Source organism: Hyla sarda, chromosome 1, assembly GCF_029499605.1.
Source record: "Hyla sarda isolate aHylSar1 chromosome 1, aHylSar1.hap1, whole genome shotgun sequence".
In the NCBI taxonomy this organism is placed as follows: domain Eukaryota; kingdom Metazoa; phylum Chordata; class Amphibia; order Anura; family Hylidae; genus Hyla; species Hyla sarda.
Window position 1 is genome coordinate 516,953,373 of NC_079189.1, and position 22,520 is coordinate 516,975,892.

General features: G+C 39.8%; 1 protein-coding gene across 3 annotated transcripts in view; it reads right to left on the minus strand.

The window, feature by feature from the left end:
* Positions 1–22,520, minus strand: part of ADGRV1 (adhesion G protein-coupled receptor V1) — a 588,171-nt gene that overhangs the window by 399,683 nt on the left and 165,968 nt on the right. For all 3 annotated transcript variants that reach the window (XM_056538342.1, XM_056538334.1, XM_056538351.1), the window contains 8 exons: positions 21,227–21,307; positions 19,642–19,781; positions 14,579–15,188; positions 11,275–11,490; positions 10,829–11,044; positions 8,757–9,001; positions 5,939–6,120; positions 2,328–3,139 (listed from right to left, as the gene is read on the minus strand). In XM_056538342.1, coding sequence (XP_056394317.1) covers positions 2,328–3,139; positions 5,939–6,120; positions 8,757–9,001; positions 10,829–11,044; positions 11,275–11,490; positions 14,579–15,188; positions 19,642–19,781; positions 21,227–21,307 — 2,502 coding nt within the window. The remainder of the gene's footprint in view (positions 1–2,327; positions 3,140–5,938; positions 6,121–8,756; positions 9,002–10,828; positions 11,045–11,274; positions 11,491–14,578; positions 15,189–19,641; positions 19,782–21,226; positions 21,308–22,520) is intronic.

Consider the following 22,520-nt stretch of genomic DNA (forward strand, 5'->3'; position numbering starts at 1 on the left):
ATAGATATAAAATAATTAATACACATGAATATGGCACTATAAAGGATAACTCCACTGGGCCCTAGTGGGTTATCAAATATAACTATAAAAAAAGGGACTGCTAATAAATATACAAGAATGTAATCCGATGATGCGGCAAGATAAAATACAGTCCGTTGGTCCGGTAACTGTGTTAAAGTCCCGCTGTGAATCAGATGGCGTAAAATGTGCTTGTTGCAAATAATGTAGAGACAGTTTCAGATAGATGGTATAACATATTATACAAACAATGGTTATTTTCTCACCACCTGTAGCCACCTGGTTCTCACTGCTGTGGACCGATGAATGGTGGCTATGAAGTCCTCTCCCGTATGTCTTCAGATGGAAAATAGCGATCTCACGCTATGACTAGCAACCCCGGTGGCAGTGGGGTGTGACGCGATGTTCCGTGCAACAGACTACGGCCGCTCACTAGATGCTTGCTGGTGGTAGACTACTGACACTCTGGCAGGAGTGACGGTGAGCACAGGAGCGGCGTCCCACGTGGAGACCTGGACTGCGGGAGGTAGTTGGAGGTGAGGTGCCGCCAGGCAAGGTGGAAGAAGAGTGGATTAACTCCTCAAACGCTGGATTGACTCCTCAGATGCTGGGACTTGCACAGTTAGGTACGGACACTGGTATAATCAGATTGTGTGAACAGTGCCGAAACCTAGACGCGTTTCGGCGTGCTAGGAACAGTAGTCCTCCGACTCCCTCCTCAGTAGATAAATGGGTATAAAGGGCTAATTTTTTGCGCCATGATCTGTACTTTTTTTTGATACCACATTTGCATATTAAAAAACTTTTAATACATTTTTTATAATTTTTTTTTAAATAAAATGTATTAAAAAAAAGTAGCAATTTTGGACTTTTTTTTTTTTTTTACGTGCACGCCGTTCACCGTACGAGATCATTAACATTTTAATAGTTCGGACATTTACGCACGCGGCGATACCAAATATGTCTATTAAATTTCTTTTTTTTACACTTTTTGGGGGTAAAATAGGAAAAAACTGATGTTTTACTTTTTATTGGGGGAGGGGATTTTTTTTACTTTTAATTTTACATTTTTTATTATTTTTTTTTACATTTGAATAGGGGACTATTCATAGCAATACCATGATTGCTAATACTGATCTGTTCTGTGTATAGGACATAGAACAGATCAGTGTTATCGGTGATCTTCTGCTCTGGTCTGCTCTGGTCTGCTCGCTCCGATGCCCGCAGTTATGTACAGGAAGTAAATGTACGTCCTGATGCGTTAAGTACCACCGCACCAGGACGTACATTTACGTCCTGCGTCCTTAAGGGGTTAAAGGGGTACTCCCGTGGAATTTTTTTTTTTTTTAATCAACTGGTGCCAGAAAGTTAAACAGATTTGTAAATTACAAAAAAATCTTAATCTTTCCAGTACTTTTTAGGGTCTGTAAACTACAGAGGAAATGCTTTTCTTTTTGGATTTCTCTTCTGTCACGACCACAGTGCTCTCTGCTGACCTCTGCTGTCCATTTTAGGAACTGTCAAGAGCAGCATATGTTTCCGATGGCGATTTTCTCCTGCTCTAGACAGTTCCTAAAATAGACAGCAGAATTCAGCAGAGAGCTCTGCGGATGTGACAGAAGAGAAATCCAAAAAGAAAAGCATTTCCTCTGTAGTATACAGCCGCTAATAAGTACTGTAAGGATTAAGGTTATTTAATGGAAGTAATTTACAAATCTGTTTAACTTTCTGGCACCAGTTGATTTAAAGAAAAAAGAAAAGTTTTCCACCGGAGTCCCCCTTTAAGGATAGTGCCGGACACAGCACATAAGTAGCGTATTTTATGTTGCCAGAAATCCGCCAGGCAGCAGGAAATATGCTGCATATGCGCTATGAGCAGACACACAGGGCTTCCCTGCCGCAGCCCTGTGTGTGCAGTAAGTTTTCGAGGGGGCCGAGTGCACTGACATAACTGTGACACACAGACCTGCCTCTGAACCTTACTGCACACAAAGGGCTGCAGTGGGGAAGCCCTGAGTGTCTCTCATAGCTCATGCGCAGCAAATTTCCAGCTGCCTGGCAGATTTTTCGCAGCATGAAATATGCTGTGTATACAAAGAAAAAGGGCACCTGGTGTATGAAGCCCCTAATAGAGACATCATATCACAGCAAGAATTACAGAGACTTTAGTGACTTGAAGTGTTTTCTGCCAATCACAAATAATCTAATAATCGCAATCCACATAATAATTGTAAATAATTTAAATACAGGACTGGAAAACAATGTGTCAGACTTTCATAAGCTGCATTTATAAAGACTGGAAACTGTACCTTCAGCAAAGACTAATAGTTCTCCATCTGCTATAAAATCATAATTTCTGGATGCGGTTCCTCCAACGATGCCCCACTCAACTACCACTTGTCCTAGACTGCCCTCTTGGCGCTCTATTACCAGCTGTACTATTGTATGTGGTTGCTCTTGCACTTCAACATAGTGTCCTCCATCAGTGGCATTTGGACTTCGGTTGTAAATGACAAACACCCCAAAAGCATCTCCGTTCATCATGATCACAACCACTGACGTGTTTGGATGACCTATTGTTGGCTGGTTCATTAAGCTGGCAGAAATGTTCAGTAACCTGACTTGAAGAAGTGACACAACGAATCGCTCATCCAGTTCTGGAAAACTGTCAGTTAATATAGGAACTGTAATATTTGCAAACTCTTCTCCTTCTTGTATAGTGAACCACTGCCCCGTAACCGTTTCATAATCGCTCCCGGCTGTGGCTTGTGAGCTGAATAACACAGACACACTGGTACTGTTTTTCTTATATGTCCAGAACTGTGTACTGTTTGCAAGTTGATATGACAGCGCTGTTATCCAGAAACACTGAAGACTGCCGGTTACATTATTATAAGAAAATGATGAGCATACTTGGTTTTTAAGACATGCAATGGCACAGGCCTGAAGGGGATTTCTGGCTAAAGAAACGTTGACAGTAGTTCCTGAAGGTACAAAGGGGATTCCCTGGAATGGGGATTCATAGTAAGACAGCATGTCCTGTCCTTCTTCAGCTGCAAGACTAATAACATCCATCTCAGTGGTGCTGTATAGTATCTGCAGGTGTCCAAATCGCCCACCACTGATAAAAAAAAACAAAAAAAAACTGATAAGTAATATTACTAAAACAAAATTGAATTGTTTATAAAAATTTACAGCAAACTAACTTAATTTGGGTAACTAAAAATAATAAAGCAATATAATACACAAAACTGAAATATAATATAAAGTTAAAGGAAATCTGTCATCTCTATATCATGCTCAGAACTCAAGTGTGAAGAAGGTATTGTTGAGTTGGAGCATGTATGCCTCCTTCCTCCCCCATGCATCCCTGCTTTGACTTATTGACATATAGGGCCTCATTTACTAAGCTGAAATTGACCAGCTTGGTAAATGAGGCCCTGTCTGGTTATTTTGGTGCACAGTGTCTGAGACATGTCTGCGACAGTCTGCGACAGTGTGCGCCTGGAAAATCCGACAAACCCGACATTGCACTGTGAAAAGCTGAAAAAGATGCGTAGTAAGTCAATTTACTATTAAATTCACAGAAAATCCTGTGGATAAATGGCTGGAAATATCCAGCTAGAAAAAGCTGGTCAGAAAATGTTCCCGACTTTTCCCAATAGTTAAAACCCGACACTCTTAGTAACTGAGGCCCATAGTCCACAGTGATGGAGGCTGAGCCCTGTATATCAATCATTTAGAGCAGGGAGGGGGTGGGAGGGGGGAGTAATTCATGCTGCAGCTTGACAACACCTCATGAGCTTGTGAGAAAAACATGATTTTATAACTTTGCAAACAGCCATCAGCTGAGAGAACAGTATCATTTGTTTTAGCTCCCGGTCAGCTATCTGCCTATGTCTGCAGCTCACAGTGCAATGTAAAGCTGACAGATTCCCTTTACAAGTATGGTTCACAGAGGTATGAAATGCTGTTGATTTGCTGCAGATTTTCCTAGGTAATAAAAAAGTCAATTAAAATACTGAAAAACAAAATAATGTTAAAACTTGGAGATGAATTGTAATGACTTATCATGGTCTGGTCTGAGGGGGTTAAACTTTCCTAGGTTCTGGTTTGGCTTGGTTGCTGGGGCTTCTCCTCACTAGCCAATCTGAGCTGTGATCTTCACACCTGTTTTTCTGGTTATATAAACCCGCAGTGTGCTTGCAAATCTTTCCAGTGAAAGATGTTTATTTAGGAGATCACTTCTGAAGCAAGAATTCTGTAATGATATTCTGCTTTCTGGTATCTGACATTTGCTCTGTATTTCTGGATTATTCCCTTGCTCTCTGATTCGGTATCTTTCTGGTTCTCTTGGTTCTGAACTTGGCTTGCTGACATTGGTTAATCTGTTTATTTGTCTGTCACCTTCTGTATTGTTAGTGTGAACAATCCTGACTTGTGACTGTATATATCTGTTATTTGTTATTTTGACTCTGAAGTCCCAGCACATAGATAGGCAGGTACCATCCTCATGGTTGTCGATAAGTCATCTAGGGTGGATACAAAATAGGAAGAGAAAGAGGTTGTGGGCGAGTACAGGGCTTCACCTTTTCCCTGCCCTATGTGACATGAATCCTCAAAGGGGCATTTTGTATTATTAGTTTTATACCTATAAGACATCAAGGTGGCATGAAGCAGAACTGTACTCACCTGCCTCCTCACTTGTGAGTACAGCTTTTTTTTTTTCTTTTTCATGCAACCCTGACGTTGTTTAGGCTAGTTTTCCGCATGCAGTTTTTTGCTTCAGTTCCTTGTTCTGAGGAAATCTCTATTCTACGGTAATCACTTTCCACTCCTGTGTGGAAAAACCTATGTATAACGTATAATGTATTGAATACACTTCCAATCTACGGCTGTTGCAGTTTTATTTTTATTTTGGTGCAGTTTTCGATGCACCTACTCAGGTGAGACCACAACATGATCCTATAGAATGTACATATCTGTAGGGTTGTTTTTTGTGGCAGGTTTTACTTTTTTTTTTTTTAGCTAAAACTATATGCAGATTCTGCTGCACTGTGCACACAGAATTTCCGCAGTGAAAACATCTGCCATGCAATCCTGATTCATGCATTCACTAAAAGAGTTGACATGTCAATTCTTTTGGCAAAATTGGCTGGGAAATGCAATTCCGTCTATGTAAATTGCACATTACCGAGCGGTCCTAGCTCCGGCATATTCAGCCCACACCCACTATTTGTGGAATGTCCTCCCCTGTTTTACGAGCAGACATTCCACAAATATTCTGCCTTGTGAATATAGCCTCATACTTCTGCTTTTTTTTTTTTTTTTTATATCGCAGCCCAGCCTATTTTAGACCAAGCAATATTATCCACTTTTATCCCTGACTATAATGAAATAAAACATAACCTTTATTATTATTAGTTTAAATTGTGAGTTACAAAAAATTGGAGCCTCCAATTTTTGTTACTCACAATTTAAACTAATAATTAAAAAAGTTAAGTTTTATTTCATTATAATGAGGAATAAAAGTGGATAATTGTGCTTGGTCTAAAATAGGCTGGACTGCGATAAAAATTAACTGGTGTTAGTCCACCCCTCATTTAGGTCCTATTTTTGGTTCTTTTGATACTTCTGCTTTTATCTCTAATTCTAGCTTTGGATTCAAAAATTGTAAGAGTGATTCTAGCTTTCAGTCGAGCTTTTCTGCATTGTAAAGCATAGCCAAGACACAGCAGTAAGTAATTTAGAATCTTGATATTGTTCACTTTACTACTTTCAGCAGCTCATTGAGTGACTCTTTCAGTTGTTTAAACTGTGGCTACAATAAACTATGGGTATAACATAGAAAAATACAGATAATAAAAAGTAAGAAAGTAATATTGTTAGTAAAAATAAATAAATAAAAAATTGATCAGACCTCCTCCTGACTGTTATATTCGCAAAATAACTCTTCTCCAGTGGTTCCTGAATCTTGTACACAGTTTTGTAAAAGGAAATAGTTCCATATGGATTATCATTGGGTGGAATAATGATTTTAGCCACTCCTTCCTGTCCAATGGTTCCTCCATTTGAGGCCCCAATGAGCTGTATAAGAATTACCTAATAAAAAAAATGTTATTTTAAGTCAGCGCTTAAAGTTGAACAACCAGAAGTGATTCATCCAATACTTTTACTGCCACAATGAAAGCCAGGGCCGGACTGGCCTACCAGGATACCAGGAAAATTCTTGGTAGGCCGCCCGCCCTGTGGGTCATCATCGGCCGGCCTGGCTTGGTCATCCAATTTGAGCCTATAGAAAGTAGCCCTAATAAGAGCTATAAGTCTCCAGCCTCGCCCCTGGCTCCACTTACCATGTCCAGAAAGGCCGCACAGGACGCCTGCTTCATGGTACGGGAGGCGTGATGATACCTGACTTATCTAAAGGGGGGAGATCTACCTACTTAATATGGGGGAGAAGGGGGGCCTGTCTATGTACCTACATAATATAAAGGGGGGAGAGCTCTACCCAGGTAATGTGAAATGGAGGGAGGGAGCCTGCCTACCTACCTACCTAGTATAAAGATGGGGAAAGATTACCTAGACAACATTGAGGAAGCCCTCTTACCTATCATCCTTCCTTATATAAAGGGGGGAGGATCTGTGTAGGTAATATGGAGCAGCCTGCTTACCTACCTAGCTAATATAAGGGAATGGATGGGGCCTAACTGCCATATGTGGGCACAGAGTGGGCCTAACTCTAACTGCCACATGCGGACATAGAGGGGACCTAACTACTATATAGGAGCACAGAGAGGACCTAGCTACAATATTGGAGCAAAGAGGGGGCCTAATATTATATGGGGCACAAAGGGGGCCTTACCTACTATATGTGGGCACAGAATGGGCCTGAATGCTATATGGGGACACAGAGGGGGCCTAAATGCTAAATGAAGGCACTGTTACTATGTGAGGCAATATTGATGCATAGAAGTAAGGATGGTGTTGAAACGAGGAGCCTAAATGTTTGACATATTCTGTGGTGACAAGTCTTGGCCGGGAAAAGTCTTCATGATGCCCAGGAAAAAAAAAATAAAAGTAAATGACTCTGAACAAAGAAGACGTCACCTATGATTTACTTGGAGAAGACGTCACTTGACATTTACTGGATCTAACTGTAAGCATTTATCTGGTCTTTAGATTTTGTATAGTGTTGTTGTCTACCTCTATATGATTACTGTATGGAGGGAATTTTGGTCTTTGCATAGTGGATTTTATTCAGTAGTAGTGTGGAGGTATTAGTCATTCTGTGGTGGTAGTGGTCCTGGTGTGGCGGTATTATTGGTCCCTTGTATACAAGTATTAGTAATATTGGTCTCAGTATACAGGATTAGGTCAGTAACAGTATGATAGTAATATGTATGGTGATAACATTTCTCCTTGGTAGTATTGGTAATATTTGTCTCAGCATATTGGATTTTCACATGCAATGCTTCAGTTCCTCCATAAAACCTTTTTCAAGCATTGCCACCATTTTCCCCTATTAGGGTAGGGTCACACAGAGAGCATCTGCAGTGTCTTTTACACTACAGATGTTCCAACAACAGTCACCAGAGAGGGCTCTCTGCTACAGCTGGGTAGGTCTGTGTGTCCACCGGTACGAGCGGACACACAGAGCTATTTACCTACAGCAGAAGACTCACTCTTGTGACTGCTGTTGGTGCATATATATATATATATGTATATATATATATATATATATATCTAGAGCCACATAAAGCGATACGCCTGTGCGTGTGGCGGCCGTTGGCTGGCACAATGACACAATGCAGTAATTTCCAGGGTTTTTATCCCCAGTCGGGCCTTATGAAAGCCAATGAGAATTTCCCATGCAGTTTAATGAATTAAATAAATAGATACAATTAAAAACATTAAGGGTAGAGTCACATGTATTTCACGCTGTGGATGATCCTACTCCAGCCACTAGAGCGAGCTCCCTGATGCGATCGAGTAGCTCTGCTGCTATAAGTAAACGTATTTTGAACATTTACCAGATCAATGTAAAACATCTTTAAATACAATATCAATTGTAGCCACGAGCGTGTACCACGTACTGCTGTCACCTTGGCCGAACAGCTTGCCCAAATGTTCCCTCTGCACTGTCTCATCCAGCAACAGTGTTTGGCACATTTAGCATCTGAATCTTTTCACCCTCCAATTCCTGGTTGCCATCACCTATTTAAGGGCACTCTTTCCTTTGCTAATTCTGCTGCTCTGCTGTATCTCGTGTTTCCTGACTTCTGCCTGTTTTGTGACGCCATCTCTTGCCTGACCCCTGGTTCTTTACTGAGTCTTGCCTGACCCCTGGTACTTTCAGACTTCGGACTGCTGAACTACAACTCTGCCTGCTACTGAGTTAAAACACCATCTGCACCTGTGCTACTCAGCTCTGCTGTTCCAAGCGCCCACTCGGCTACAACAACTGGCCTGTCTAGGCTCCACAGATCCTGCAGTGCTACTCCACCCAGCCTTAGCCAGCCCCACCCAACTAGATTCTCAGATCCTTTTGCACTAAGAATCTGGAGTGCAATAAAGGGTGAAAACCAGGGAGATACTTAGACACTGCTCTGAAGTTTGGCCCAAAGCCAAACCGGTAAGTGTCACAACGTTTCCATACCTGTTAGGGGGTTACAGTCAAGATGAAATTGAAAAACATCAACCCTTTTACTTTAGTAATTGCTACATATGTCTTTCCTCACCTCTTCAATTTCAGGAACATTATCAGGCATGATTTCTAATAACAGGGTCCGAACAGTTTGTCCAGCAGCAAAACTAATGTTACCAGTTGCCACTCGGAGATCATCTGAGGCAATCCTTCCATTGATAGTAGCGACCCACTGAACAACAACATTGCCAAGAGTGCCAGCATTCCGAATTACTGGGAGATTTACATGAGTTGTACTGAAGTCAGGCTCATCTACAGAGACAGATGTCACCTGAAAAACTAATAGAAGAATTCACATTTATTGTTAGTAAAGAATATTAGTATGCTGTGATTCCCTCACGTATGTAAGTAGAGTAAATGCTGAACCAAAGTGGACTTGTTAGCTCTCCTGACATTTATTTAGGTAAATACTTGTATTCCACATGAAATACAGATGGTGCTACATTGAGATTATTCCAGTGTGTCGGCCCACTGTGCTTCTTAGAAGTTCTGTGGGCCCCAAACTCTCTTGCACCTGGCCTGATGAATGTTGGTGCATTCTGTACAGTATTTGCTTAGCCAGACGTAAGCTCAAAATGCACCCTACAATAATTGTGAGCTGGTGGCTCTCTTTCAAATATGACCTGGTGAATGAGGTGAGCTGCAATGTATAAAGTGCTTTGTGCTATGCCACATACGAACTGAGACAAGCAGTGATATATACAGTATTCTACAGTATGTATCCTCATCCATGATCCAAGGACAACTGAAGAGAGCAACACAATCTACAGTACCATCTTGGTAGGGCCAGGTAAGAAGAAGACACCTCTCCTACCTGTCTCCTATTGCCATCAATGTTGCTTCACGTTTACGAGGATATGAGGAGGGACTTCTAAGGTGCAGAACAAGGAGTCCACATATTGTTCTTGAATTTGGCATCCCTTCTACCAAGGTAAGCAACACTGCATACTGTACTGCATGCATTGTTGCTTACAAACACTGTTGCTTACAGTTCTCAAGAGCTGCCAGCCTACAGCACCATCGGCACGGCCTCCTTTACCCTTACTATTAGCCCAGACCATATCTGGGATTATTTCTTTATCACTTAGCAAATTATTACTGACAGCCACAACTTTTTACATACAAATTAGAAAACCAAATTGATTAATAAAGATTATAAATACTAGATGTCTGTAGGTCAGACTACTACTATAAACACATAAAATGTGAATGGTAAAAAGTTTAATTCCTCTGACAAAACTGGAATGAATCATAACAGAGTTATTATATTAGAAATATAATAACTCTGTTATGATTCATTCCAGTTTTGTCAGAGGAATTAAACTTTTCTAGTTTCTGGCTTAGCTTGTAGTTGCTGATGCATCACCCTGGCATATCTGTGGTTCTGTCTCTTTAGCCCCTTAGATATTTTGTGTGACCACACCTGCTCAGTTGTCTATATAAGCCTGCAGTGTGCTAATACACCTTGCCTGTGAAAGAACTGTTCCAGTAGCTTGCGTTTACATCCTGCATCTGTATTCAACTTGATTACCTGGTATTTGTGACCTCGGCTCTGTCTTTGGACTTCTCTCTCGTTCTCTTCTCAGCATATTACTGTCCACTTAGTTTCCTGACTCGGCCTGTAGACAATGCTTTGTGTTTTTCTCCCTTGAGAATTGTTAAAGTGTGTATTTACCTTTGTATTCCTGACTGTTTCCCTGACCCTTTACTGTGTTTTGTAGTTTCTTATATTAACTTGACGCCATAACACCTTGATTAGGAAGAGATCGTCTACATGCGTTGTGGATCTGTCACTTAGGGTGGATATGCAATAAGCGGGGATAGGGGCTGTGGGTGAGCGCAGGACTTCACTTATTCCCTGTCCATACATGAGAAACCTGAGCAAGAATCCCCATTTTATAAAAAAAAAAAAAAAAAAAAATCACAAGCAATGGAGAATAGTCAACAATTTTTATATTGTCCAATTCTGGTTGTGGTTGCCTGGACATGCAATATGTAGGTACTGCGCATAATGATGTTGGATTTTTATTACTGTGTGTACCATTGTTTAAAGACTGAAAATAAGTTAACCTTTAAAAAGTAAAAGATGTACAGCATTATTCTTACCAAAGGAGCCATAGGGATCATCCGATGCTTCAATAACTATGATTGCTTCTGTGATGTCTCCTACCAGGGCTCCACCTGTAGTCTGATTTAACAGCAGGACCCGAAATGACTCTTCCACTTCAGGATTTATGTCATTGATGATATATATTGGCACAGCTTTGCTTGTTTCTCCTTCAAGTAAAACGACATCTGACGAAGCTACACTGTAATCTTCACCTGACCAATTCAAAAGATAACAAAAAATGTAGAAAATATTGCAACTAGAGTATCAGTTAGCAGTTTTAGGGGACTGAACCAAAACTTTAGTGACTATTATGACCGACTTTATTTGATCACACAGAGAAGCTTCATATAAACATTTGAAGACAATAAGAATATAAATATTTGCTGAAAGCAACAGTAAATAAAAGCTAAAGCTTAACAGAATCAGATTGGGGTGGACTTACTGGCTGTAGCTGATATTGGCACTGCTTTAAACTTCACTGAGACATCAGCAAACATCCCACCAGTTCTAGTGACATTAATTATTGGCCCAACATAATTTTCTGCAATGCGTACAAAGGTAGTAGAAAGCTGAAGAACTCCAAATGCGTCATCACTGGCATTTATAATGACATGTGCAATCGTGTCAGTTCTGGATCCAAGACGTGGGGAATTTAACACTGAAGAACAGTGAGCAAGAAAAAAAACTATTATAATGGGATCAGTTTTAGGAAATTATATTTATATTATCACACGCTGTGGTTAATACACCTTCAGAAAATACTTACTTGGAGAGAAAAACATAAATAATAAAATATGGTATCGTCATGTAACATTTAAGTTATGTTGGTCCTTCAAATGCAAATTTCCAAGGAACTCTGTACTCTACAGGTCTTTTATTTATTTATTTATTTTTATAACAAAGTTTTTATTAGGGTTTTCAAAAGGGTGTACAAGTTATTGTAAGGAAGGCAAGCACCATTTTCTAGCAATGCTGTACCTGGCTACAATGAGTGCGTGAAGAATAAGTGTTTTATAAAAGTAAGAATGTCTGTCAATGTTAATGTTTAAAAGTGCTTATGCCAGATCAATTATGAAAGGAATTTACCAAGCTTTCTCCAAAATAGGAGCAGCCGAGGACATTTCCACCATATATGAAAGTATGAGTCCGGATTTGTACATCTCCAGCAGGTTTCAGAAGATGAGGAAAATTGGGCTATAGGTCTTTAATACCACAGGCTATGATAGAAAAAGAAGTGGTGGATAGAGCAGGAAGTCTGTAAGGTAGAATTTCAGAGCAGGAAGTTATATTAGAGAAGCAGTCATCATTTTATCAACTTCTCTGTACAGACCAATAAAATCCAGAAATGCTATTATTAACTCTAATGTTAAAGAGGACCTATGGCATTTATTAAAAAAGAGAGCCAAGATAGCCAAAGAGGAAATCATCATTACTAAAGAATTTCTTGGCAACAGGACCAAATGAGTATGAGAGGGCACAGAAAGATAAGCAACCAAAATGCTGGAGTAGTGGCTACAAATAGTCCTTAAATGGGCACTGTCACCAAACTTTTTTTTTGATATGTTGTAGTACGTATGTACTACAACATATCTCTAATATACGTTCATTATTTTTTTTCATTAAAATAGTTTAATTTACATTTGAAAACCGGCCACTAAGGGTCTCCCTCCTAGCGGCCGACTGCAGCCTGGCGTGAGGTCACGCTTGAATTCGGACCGATGCCGGCTGGGCAATCGGTCCTAATTCATTCAGCCTGCGCTCGCTCCCTACCTGTCAATCAGACAGGCGGGAGCGAGCGATTTGAACAAAGAGGATGCACGCAGGCTCCCTGGCCTCGCACGCCGGCCCCGGCTCCCGGTGTGAGGTAAAATTTCACGCGCCGCTGCTGCTAAGCAGTGCTGCGCTAGGACTGTCCTGCACTTTATTCTTTTTTGGGCACGAGGCAGGGTTCAGGGGAGCGGGATGTGCCGCAGCTGCGGCCATCACAAATACTGTTTTCACCACAGTGTGCCAATAGATGTCAGGGCAAGCTGGGAGTTGTAGTGGTAAAACAGCTGGAGGCACACTGTATAGGTGAACTAAGGGCGGAAGTCGCCCCCCCAGCAGGCATCAGTGACATTGCGCCTGCTGGGGAAGTCTGCCTGGAAAGTGAGCACACTACCAGGCAGACAAAAAGGCATTTTTAATATAGTAAAAAAAAAAATTAAGGCAGTGAGGGGGTTAGGGATAGATGGGAAATAGGCAGGGACAGTATTAAAAAAAAAAAAAAAAAGGATGGTGGGAGCTACTCTTTAAAAACTTACATTTGAGATGCCACAGTGAAATAAATACTGGCTCTTTGGTCCTGGTATTGTAAATGATTTTAGTAGGTTGTACTTTTAAATGTTCCTGTCATTTCAGGTATCTTTCCAGGATAAGCTCCCATGTGTGTGTACATGAGGAGTAGCACTATATCTGGTCATTATATACCTTGTATAAGGTATGTTTCAACAGATTTCTGCTCTGCAGTCCTCATCTATAATTTGCAGTTCAAATGGCAGTGCCTATATATTCATTCTTCCTATTCTTCTCTAAATTTGCTTATGACAGTGTTTCCACAAAGTCAGAATCAATTCCATTGAATTTTATTATACAGTACATCTCTTTATGTACTATTTCAATTGCAGTGAAATCGCTCTGAGAAGACCACCTAAAATTGCATTGAAAATTTGTCTTTTATCCCCTGTATAATGTATGGTGGACTAAAAATCCTTCACACAAAATCTGGTCTGGATAAGAGGGTGGTCTACTCAAAAAGGATGGCTTCACTGTAATAGGAGTCAAACATTTATATGGTGACAACAATAACATGACCTGTGCAGGAAAAATTATAGTGTATAATCGTATATATAGTTGGCTTTGTGCTTTGAGATTAAAGATAACTCTTAATTAAAATGAGAATGAATGCTTTGGAAATAACAGTAAACATAATCCATATTAGGGGACTTTTATTGCTAGTATTTTCTTTTAACGTCCTTTCTTGCTTGTATGTTCCATTTTATAGGTACTTTACAAGTACATCTCTTGCATTTTATAGGTATTTTACAAGTAGCGTAACATGGTAGTGGAAGAATTATCTACTTTTAGTTTTTGTATTGTAATATTTGAATCTTTTAGACTTGCAACAGCTGCAGAAATAGTAAACAATAGACAGACAGATAGAAAGAAAGATAGATAGATAGATTAATAGATAGATATAGTCCAATAAGAAGCAGCACATCCAGACAAGGTTGAATGTAATTGGGTGTAAGCACAATAGAGCCTCGGTGCCCTGGTTCCTCTTGATATAAAGTAGTTAAAGGCAGCACTCCAGATATAAGTAAAACAAATCTTGTGGTTTATTCCATATATGCAATAGACAACCTTTCAGCTGTCTTTCACCGGCATTTTCAAGTTCACTTGGAAATGGCGGTGAGAGACCGCTGAAACGTTGTTTATTGCATTGTGGAATAAACCACAAGATTTATTTCACTTATATCTGGAGTGCTGCCTTTATCTACTATAGATAGATAGATACAGTATATATATAAATAAATAGATAATAGGCAGACAGATAGATAATAGATAAATATGAGATAGATATATAGATAGATAGATAGATAGATAGATAATAGGCAGACAGATAGATAGATAGATAAATAGACAGATCCATAAAAAGATTCAGTATATATTTAAAGATATATAGATTATATTAAAATATAGCTTACCAGGGTTACTTTGTACTTTTTCAACCAATGTGACATTGAATAATTCAACAAAAAGGGACTCTGATCTTTCTGGTTCATTATCATCCAAAATGGGGAGAAATATTTTGACTTCACTGATATTAGAAGTAAAGAGAACACTTCCATAGATGGGCCAATAGTCTTTCCATTGAGTGGCTCTTGCAATGTTTGGAGGGATGAATGAAAATGTTTCTGAGTCTTTAATAGTTTGGTAGGTAACCATGACCGATCCCATGAGCCCACTCATTCGCTTAATTGTTAAGGAAACATTTTGATTTTTTTCCTCAACTTTTATGGGCTGATTAAGTTCAGAGAATAAAAAAAGACCATAGGGGTCATCATTAGCAAATATGGTAAGTGAAGCATTGGTAAAAGCCCCCAGTCGTCCAAAGGAAACATTAGTGATCACAATGGAAAAATCTTCATCCAATTCTGGAACATCATCAGGATACACAACAATTGTTATATTTGCATCCATTTGTCCAATTTGGAACGTTACATTGCCAGATGTGAAAGCCAAGTCTCCAAATGGGTCAGATTCTATTTTCCAAAACACATACACCAAAGACAGGGCACCACCGTGACGTAAAACCTATAAAAGGCAAATACAGTAATAAAAATATTTGTGTTTACATGATACATATCAGGGTTTCCACCCATTTACCTTACTTCTAATAAAAGGATATGGACACTTCTGAGCATAGTTTTAATTTTTTATTATTATTTATTAGCAAGAGAGGCTAAAGACTGAGACATTAGACTGCTCCTCTGATAGATTTTCCTCTAAACAATACAGAGCAGAAATGTGCAGGCTGCAGAAGAGAAACTTAGTTAAATCTATCTGTCTATTTATCTATCTATCTATATGAAATATTACAGCAGCATATCTAGATAGCTAAAGAAAAAATAGACCAGCTCACCGCCCTGTAGAAGTAGCCACTGGAATGGTAGTTGGTGGAGGAGCACGGATGCAGGTCAAGCCATGTAGCCAGTTACAATGGAATCCAAGGAAAAGGAAATCCCGCTCCCCTGAAAAATATGGAATAACGGTATAAAAGCCCCCACATTTTTTTCATCCTTTAAAAATCAATGAGATGGTGAGAATTAAAAGCATAGATGAAACGCCGACGTGTTTCGAACCATATGGTTCTTAGTCATGGCATGGCATAGTGTCATGACTAAGAACCATATGGTTCGAAATGCGTCAGCGTTTCATCTATGCTTTTAAAGGAGTTGTGCGCTGCCCTGCAGTTCGGAGCTCCGCTCACAGCGTCCAGAAGTTCATTACTCCGAACGCTGTGTGCGGGTTTCCGTGTTCGCAGCCGCTGGGCGTGACGTCATGCCCGGCCCCTTCGTGACGTCTTGCCCACCCCCTCGTGACATCTCGCCCACCCCCTCAACGAAAGTCTATGGGAAGGGGGCGCGACCTCTGTCACGCCCCCTTCCCATAGACTTTGGTAGAGGGGGCGGGCGTGACATCACGAGGGGGTGGGCGATACGTCACGAAGGGGCCGGGCATAACGTCACGCCCAGCGCCTGCGAACACGGAAGCCCGCACACAGCGTTCGGAGTAATGAACTTCCGGACGCTGTGAGCGGAGCTCCGAACTGCAGGGCGGCCCACAACCCCTTTAATTCTCACCATCTCATTGATTTTTAAAGGATGAAATAAATTTTTTGTGTTTTTATACCGTTATTCCATATTTTTCGGGGGAGCTGGATTTCCTTTTCCTTCTTGGATTCCATATCTAGATAGCGGTTAAAGTGTGGCTTTATTAAACACCAGAATGCTGTCGCAACACTTTGGCCATCTCGCATGGCCATTCTCATACTGTGTATGTATGCATATTGGAGCATAACTTCCAAATGGCTGGAGATATTTCAATTAAACTTAGTACACATGTTACTTATATGTGAACTAAAAATATATTAGAGTTAAATCAACCCTAACCTACCCCCATATGCAGGGGTAGGGGTTTTTGTCTTAAGTCCCATGCAAGTCTATGGGACTTTCGGTACATCTCCTAATCGCGTTACTCTTGGGCTACAGAGATTGCCTGGGACTTTAGTTTAGTTTACTCTAAAATAAAAGTCATTCATCCTGGTAGCTATATGAGCTTTTGGGGTATGTTGTAAATTTTGGTAAGCATTTTCATTGGTTGAAATCATAGACAGCAGGATGTTCGCTACTATATCCATTTTTATTTATTTTTTGGCCTATTTGCACTATTGTACTATAAGGCTAAAAATATAGTAGAGTTAAATTAACCCTAGCCTAACCCCTATGCGAGGGTGGGGTTTTACTCTGAAGTCCCATGCAAGTCTATGGAACTTTCGGTACATTTCCTAATCGCATTACTCTTGAGCTGCAGAGATTGACGGGGACTTTTAAACACCCTGCTGACTGTCTGTCAGGCAAGTTCAGAGATTAACTAGTGTGGGAAATGAGATATGAGGTCAGGATAAGAGGATGGCATATGAGGTCGGGATATAAGGATGAGATATGAGGTCGTGATAAGATGACGGAATATGAGGATGGAATATAAGAACAGGATATGAGGATGAGAGCATCATTGTTGCATTTCTTCTCCCACAAGGTTTAGGTAGGAAGACCGGGCAACACCAGGTACCCTGCCAGCCAGTATTTAATGAAGACCTTTGGGAAACCTGTTTTAATAAAGATCTTTGGAAAACATCTTAGATATGAGAATCATGTGTGAATAGTGAATTAATGCAGCAGCTTGCTTTAAATATACCAAATGGTTTTAGACAATTGAGAGCAGGGGCATAGCAGAAGAGCAGTTTGCATTTGTTGGAGTATAGTAATGGCTGCAGCTTAAAGGGGTACTCCACTGGAAAAAAAATTATATATCAACAGGTACCAGAAAGATAAACAGATTTGTAAATTACTTCTATTTAAAAATCTTGATCCTTCCAGTACTTATCAGCTGCTGTATACTACAGAGGAAGTTGAGTTATTATTTTCTGTCTCACCACAGTGCTCTCTGCTGCCACCTCTGTCCATGTCAGGAACTGTCCAGAGCAGGAGAGGTTTTCTTATGGGGATTTGCTCCTGCTCCTGACAGCTCCTAAAATTGACAGAGGTGTCAGCTCCTAAAATGCACTGTAGTCAGACAGAAAGGAAATTAAAAAAGAAAATAACTTCCTGTGGAGCATGCAGCAGCTGATAAGTACTGGAAGGGTTAAGATTTTTAAATAGAAGTAATTTACAAATCTGTTTAACTTTCATGCACCAGTTGATTTAGAAAAAAATGTTTTCCAGTGGAGTACCCCTTTAAGCTGGAAGGACTATATTAAAAGGACAGCAGATGGACACAGATGTGTGTATTTAGTGATTGTTAAAGGGGTACTCCAGTGGAAAACTTTTTTTTAATCAATTGATGCCAGAAAGTTAAACAGATTTGTAAATTACTTCCAGTGTTTATTCCTTCCAGTACTTATTAGCTGCTGAATACTCTGCTGACATCATGACCACAGTGCACTCTGCTGACACCTCTGTCCATTTTAAGAACCGTACAGAGTAGGAGAAAATCCCAATAGAAAACATATGCTGCTCTGGACAGTTCTTAATATGGACAGAGATGTCAGCAGAGAGCACTGTGGTCATGATGTCAGAAGAAAGTACTGTGTTCCAAAAAGAAAAGAATTTCCTCTGTAGTATTCAGCAGCTAATAAGTACTGGAAGGATTAAGATTTTTTAATAGGAGTAATTTACAAATCTGTTTAACTTTCTGGCACCAGATGTTTTAAAAAAAAAATGTTTTCCACTGGAGTACCGCTTTAATGTATAGTTCCCTTTAGTCCAGTGGTCTCCAAACTGTGGACCTCCAGCTGTTCCAAAAGTACAACTCTTAGTATGCTGGGAGTTGTAGTTTTTCAGCAGCTGGAGCTCCGCAGTTTGGAGATCTAGGCTCTAGTCTATATGTTCACTCTTGTTATTCTATGTCTATGGATGATAAATATCAGTTCATTCTCTCCCAATGTGTTGATGCTTTTTCTAAAAGCTGAACTCTGCAACAAAGTTTACAAGGCATCCGACAAGATGCTGGTTTTACAATCCCCAAAAATGACCGTATGAGGGTGATTGGTGAAATAGGGGTCATAAACTGCTAATTTCTTTAAAATATATACCACTGATATACCACTGCTCATTGCAATTGCATAGCATTGTATGCATCTGCTACGAGACTACAACATTTACTATATGATACCATGGGAGTCAGCACTCCATGACAGCATAGTTAGCTAGTCAGCACTCCATGACAGCATAGTTAGCTAGTCAGCACTCCATGACAGCATAGTTAGCTAGTCAGCACTCCATGACAGCATAGTTAGCTAGTCAGCACTCCATGACAGTATAGTTAGCTAGTCAGCACTCCATGACAGCATAGTTAGCTAGCCAGCACTCCATGACAGCATAGTTAGCTAGTCAGCACTCCATGACAGCATAGTTAGCTAGTCAGCACTCCATGACAGCATAGTTAGATGAACTTTTGTTATTTGGTTGTTATGTTTTTTTTATTATTAGGCATTTTGGCAGGGGCTTTAATATGACTCTGTTGACACTCATGTCTTGCACTATGACACTTTACTTTGTAACTTATTCTTACATTTACCCTCTGCCCCCTATAAATTATGTATAGTACTAATTATAGGTTTTCTGCCCGTGTTGCCATCTATTTTGTTTGTGGGACTGACTGTTTTTAATGGTTGTGTTCCACAAAGTAAAAATGATGACTTTTTATACTCATTTTCAGTTGTGGGTGTTTGAATGAAGCTAAGCATTTTATGAGGATACACCAGTCACACTTACAGCAATGTATACATTCACTTTAATATGTACATGTCAAAATGAATAAATGTTCTTTCTATAAACAGTCCTGACTGCCCATCTGGAGTTTCAATAAGTCATCAATAAAAAGGGAGGCTTTAAACAAATCTACCGAGATTTACACAGCATTGAATAGAAAATGAAGGTTTATTTGATTTTAGAAATGCTTTTAGAACTGATCGGTTTACACTTGCCTGAAATGAAACAGCGCTGTATCCGGACTCGGGCTCAGTTGTTTTCATGAACAAAGAATCACGTCTAAATTCAAACACACCATGAGCATCATCGGAGTCTTCAATGATCACAATGATGTGAGAGGCAATGCCCAGGCTAGCTGTTCAAATAACAACCATCAAAACAGAGATATAACAGTAAGCATAGTACAGCAAAGAAAGTGTCCTCTAACTAGATGTCAACTGTGAGTTAACAATAGGGTTAAAATATACTAGCTATTTATTACTATGCTTAAACATGAAAAAATTGATATTTACAACTGTACAGGGAAATCACAATTTAATATATGGTTAAGCTTGTTTAGATAGCTTCTTGATTCTTAAATTTTTTTTCCTCCCCTATTATCAAATCACAGATTTCTTATTTTATATGCTATTTTAGACAATATCTAAATTATTTTTAAATTCACCTTCTTCAGTAGACCATCACAGTAGTTAATATCAAATTATTATTGCGAGAATCCCCTAGGCATGCATATAAGCAAATACTGCCCCCTACTGGTAAAAGCTTTAAGAACAAGCAAATTGTATGGAAAAGAAGCTTTTATATAATCCTTGAGGCCCACTATAAGAAGCTCATGGATGCCAGAGACACTAACATTTGTTTCATTTAACTGAAAATCTTCAAAGATATAAATGTATATCCTTCTGTAAAATCTACATATCCAGTCAAGATATAACTACAGAGTCCCATCAAGAGTGATCAGTAAAAAAACAAAAACAGATGATTTTTCCTGTTTAGCTACCACACATTCAGAATTTCAGTGGAGATTCTGTACCCAAAGCTTTATCAAATCTGCAGAAAAATCCCAATTTCTTATTAAACCCACATACACAGAAGTGCAAGAAAAAGGGTTATTTCATACTCTTTCACATGCAGCCCAATAATGCCAGTGCAGCACATTTTGTATGCTCATTATTGGCACAGATTTCAAACAGAAAATGCGTGGATCCCTATTGAGATCCTAAGATAACATTCAGATTTCTGCCAAAAACTCTTTGAAAAATACATGACACATCTGCCTATGGCAAATCCTGAATGTCTAAACATACGTAATGGCTGATCTACGTATACATAAGGCTAGGTTTCCACACAGGTTTTTACTGGCATTTTTTCGAAAACTGTCACTGTAGTTTTGGAGCAAAAGTCAAAAGTGGATCCTTGAGGAAGTATAAGTCCTTCCTTTATATATCCTGTTTCTTTTGAATCCACCTCTTGCTTTGGCTCAAAAACTGCAGTTATAGTATTCTAAAAAATGCCAGAAAAAAACCTGCCTGGAAACCTAGCCTTAGGGTACATTCACACATACAGCTTATTTTTGCTGCATATTTAGTGCAGCTGATTTTGCTACCTATTGCCATTAATGGGTAGCAAAATCAGCTGCACAAAACATGCAGCTGATCCTGTACGTGTTAATGTACAAAAAAAAACATAGTGACCCATAATTGACACTGGAGTTGACACCTATCCAAACATATAGATGAAGTCATGACATTACATTGCTTTACTCCGATAGAGAGAAAGGATTGAGAGTGAAGTGCTTACCCCTTTGGTGTACAGCTGGAAGGAACATTTCCATCTCACCATCACCACTAGCAAACGCTTCGTCCCTAAAGAGTTCAGCCACTTCAGGAAGAGACACACAGAAGACACATATACATATATACACATGTAAGAGATAGACAGAAGGCTATAGCACAAATACAGGCAAGTAAAGCAAAGGAAGATACATTACATTAACTAAAAGATTTCAACAGTAGAGGAAGTGAATTGTAAGGTTATCGTATTATAACCTTACTGAGGTCTTTCCATGCATGAAACGAGAAAGAAGGTCTTGTACTATAGATAGAAATATTATTATGGCTTATGGAAGATTATGCTCTGAAGTCAGGGTTTATATAAACTGAGCGGTCAAGCCAGCCACAGCCGTTACGCACTCAGCACAGTGACATCTCGACTGGCCAAGGCTTGTCACCAGAACAGAGAAATTGGCTGGATTGGCTGGCATGTACCCGACTAACACTTTGTTGTGTAAAATGATCAGGACCTATATGTATCTGTAGCAGAGTTAAATTTGTAACTTGTTTCTTTTGTCCATCAAGTTTACTCTGGTCCTATTAAAAATACTAATAATCATGATAAAGTACAAGCCTAATATGTGTATTCATGTTCCTCTGTATATTTATCTGTGTTGTACAGTATTTCACATAAGTGCGTACACCTCTTACATTTTTGTAAATATTTTATTATATCTTTTCATCTGACAACAGTGAAGAAATCACACTCTGCTACAATGTAAAGTAGAAAGTGCACAGCTGTCAGTGCAGGGCTGTCCCCTTAAAGGGAACCAATCAAAGATTGGCAAAGCGTTATATAGTTATATAAGGTAAAATCTTTATCCTCACCATCCCCGTGGGATGTTCCTGCCCCCAGGGATGGTGAGGATATGAACTTATAAGATGTTCCCCGCTGGGCCCCATAAGTAGTGCCCTGGGCGGGTAGCTCCTCTCACCTAGTCCCGTGTCTTTGACCGGCAGCGACGCCCCCTCCTTGATTGACAGGCCACGTCATTGCTCTGCTCACTAAACGGACAGAGCAGAGCGATGACACGGCCCATCAATCAAGCCGAGGGGGGCGTCGCTGTTAGCTGATGACATTGGACTAGGTGAGAGGAGCATGGGCAGATAGAAGTTTATAATTTAATATCCTTATCATCCCCGCAGGCCGGAACAAGCCTGCCGAAAGCCACAGTGAGTACACCCCTAAGTGAAAATGTCCAAAATGAATTAAAAAGTGCCTATATTTTGTGTGGCCACCAGTATTTTCCAGCACTGCATTA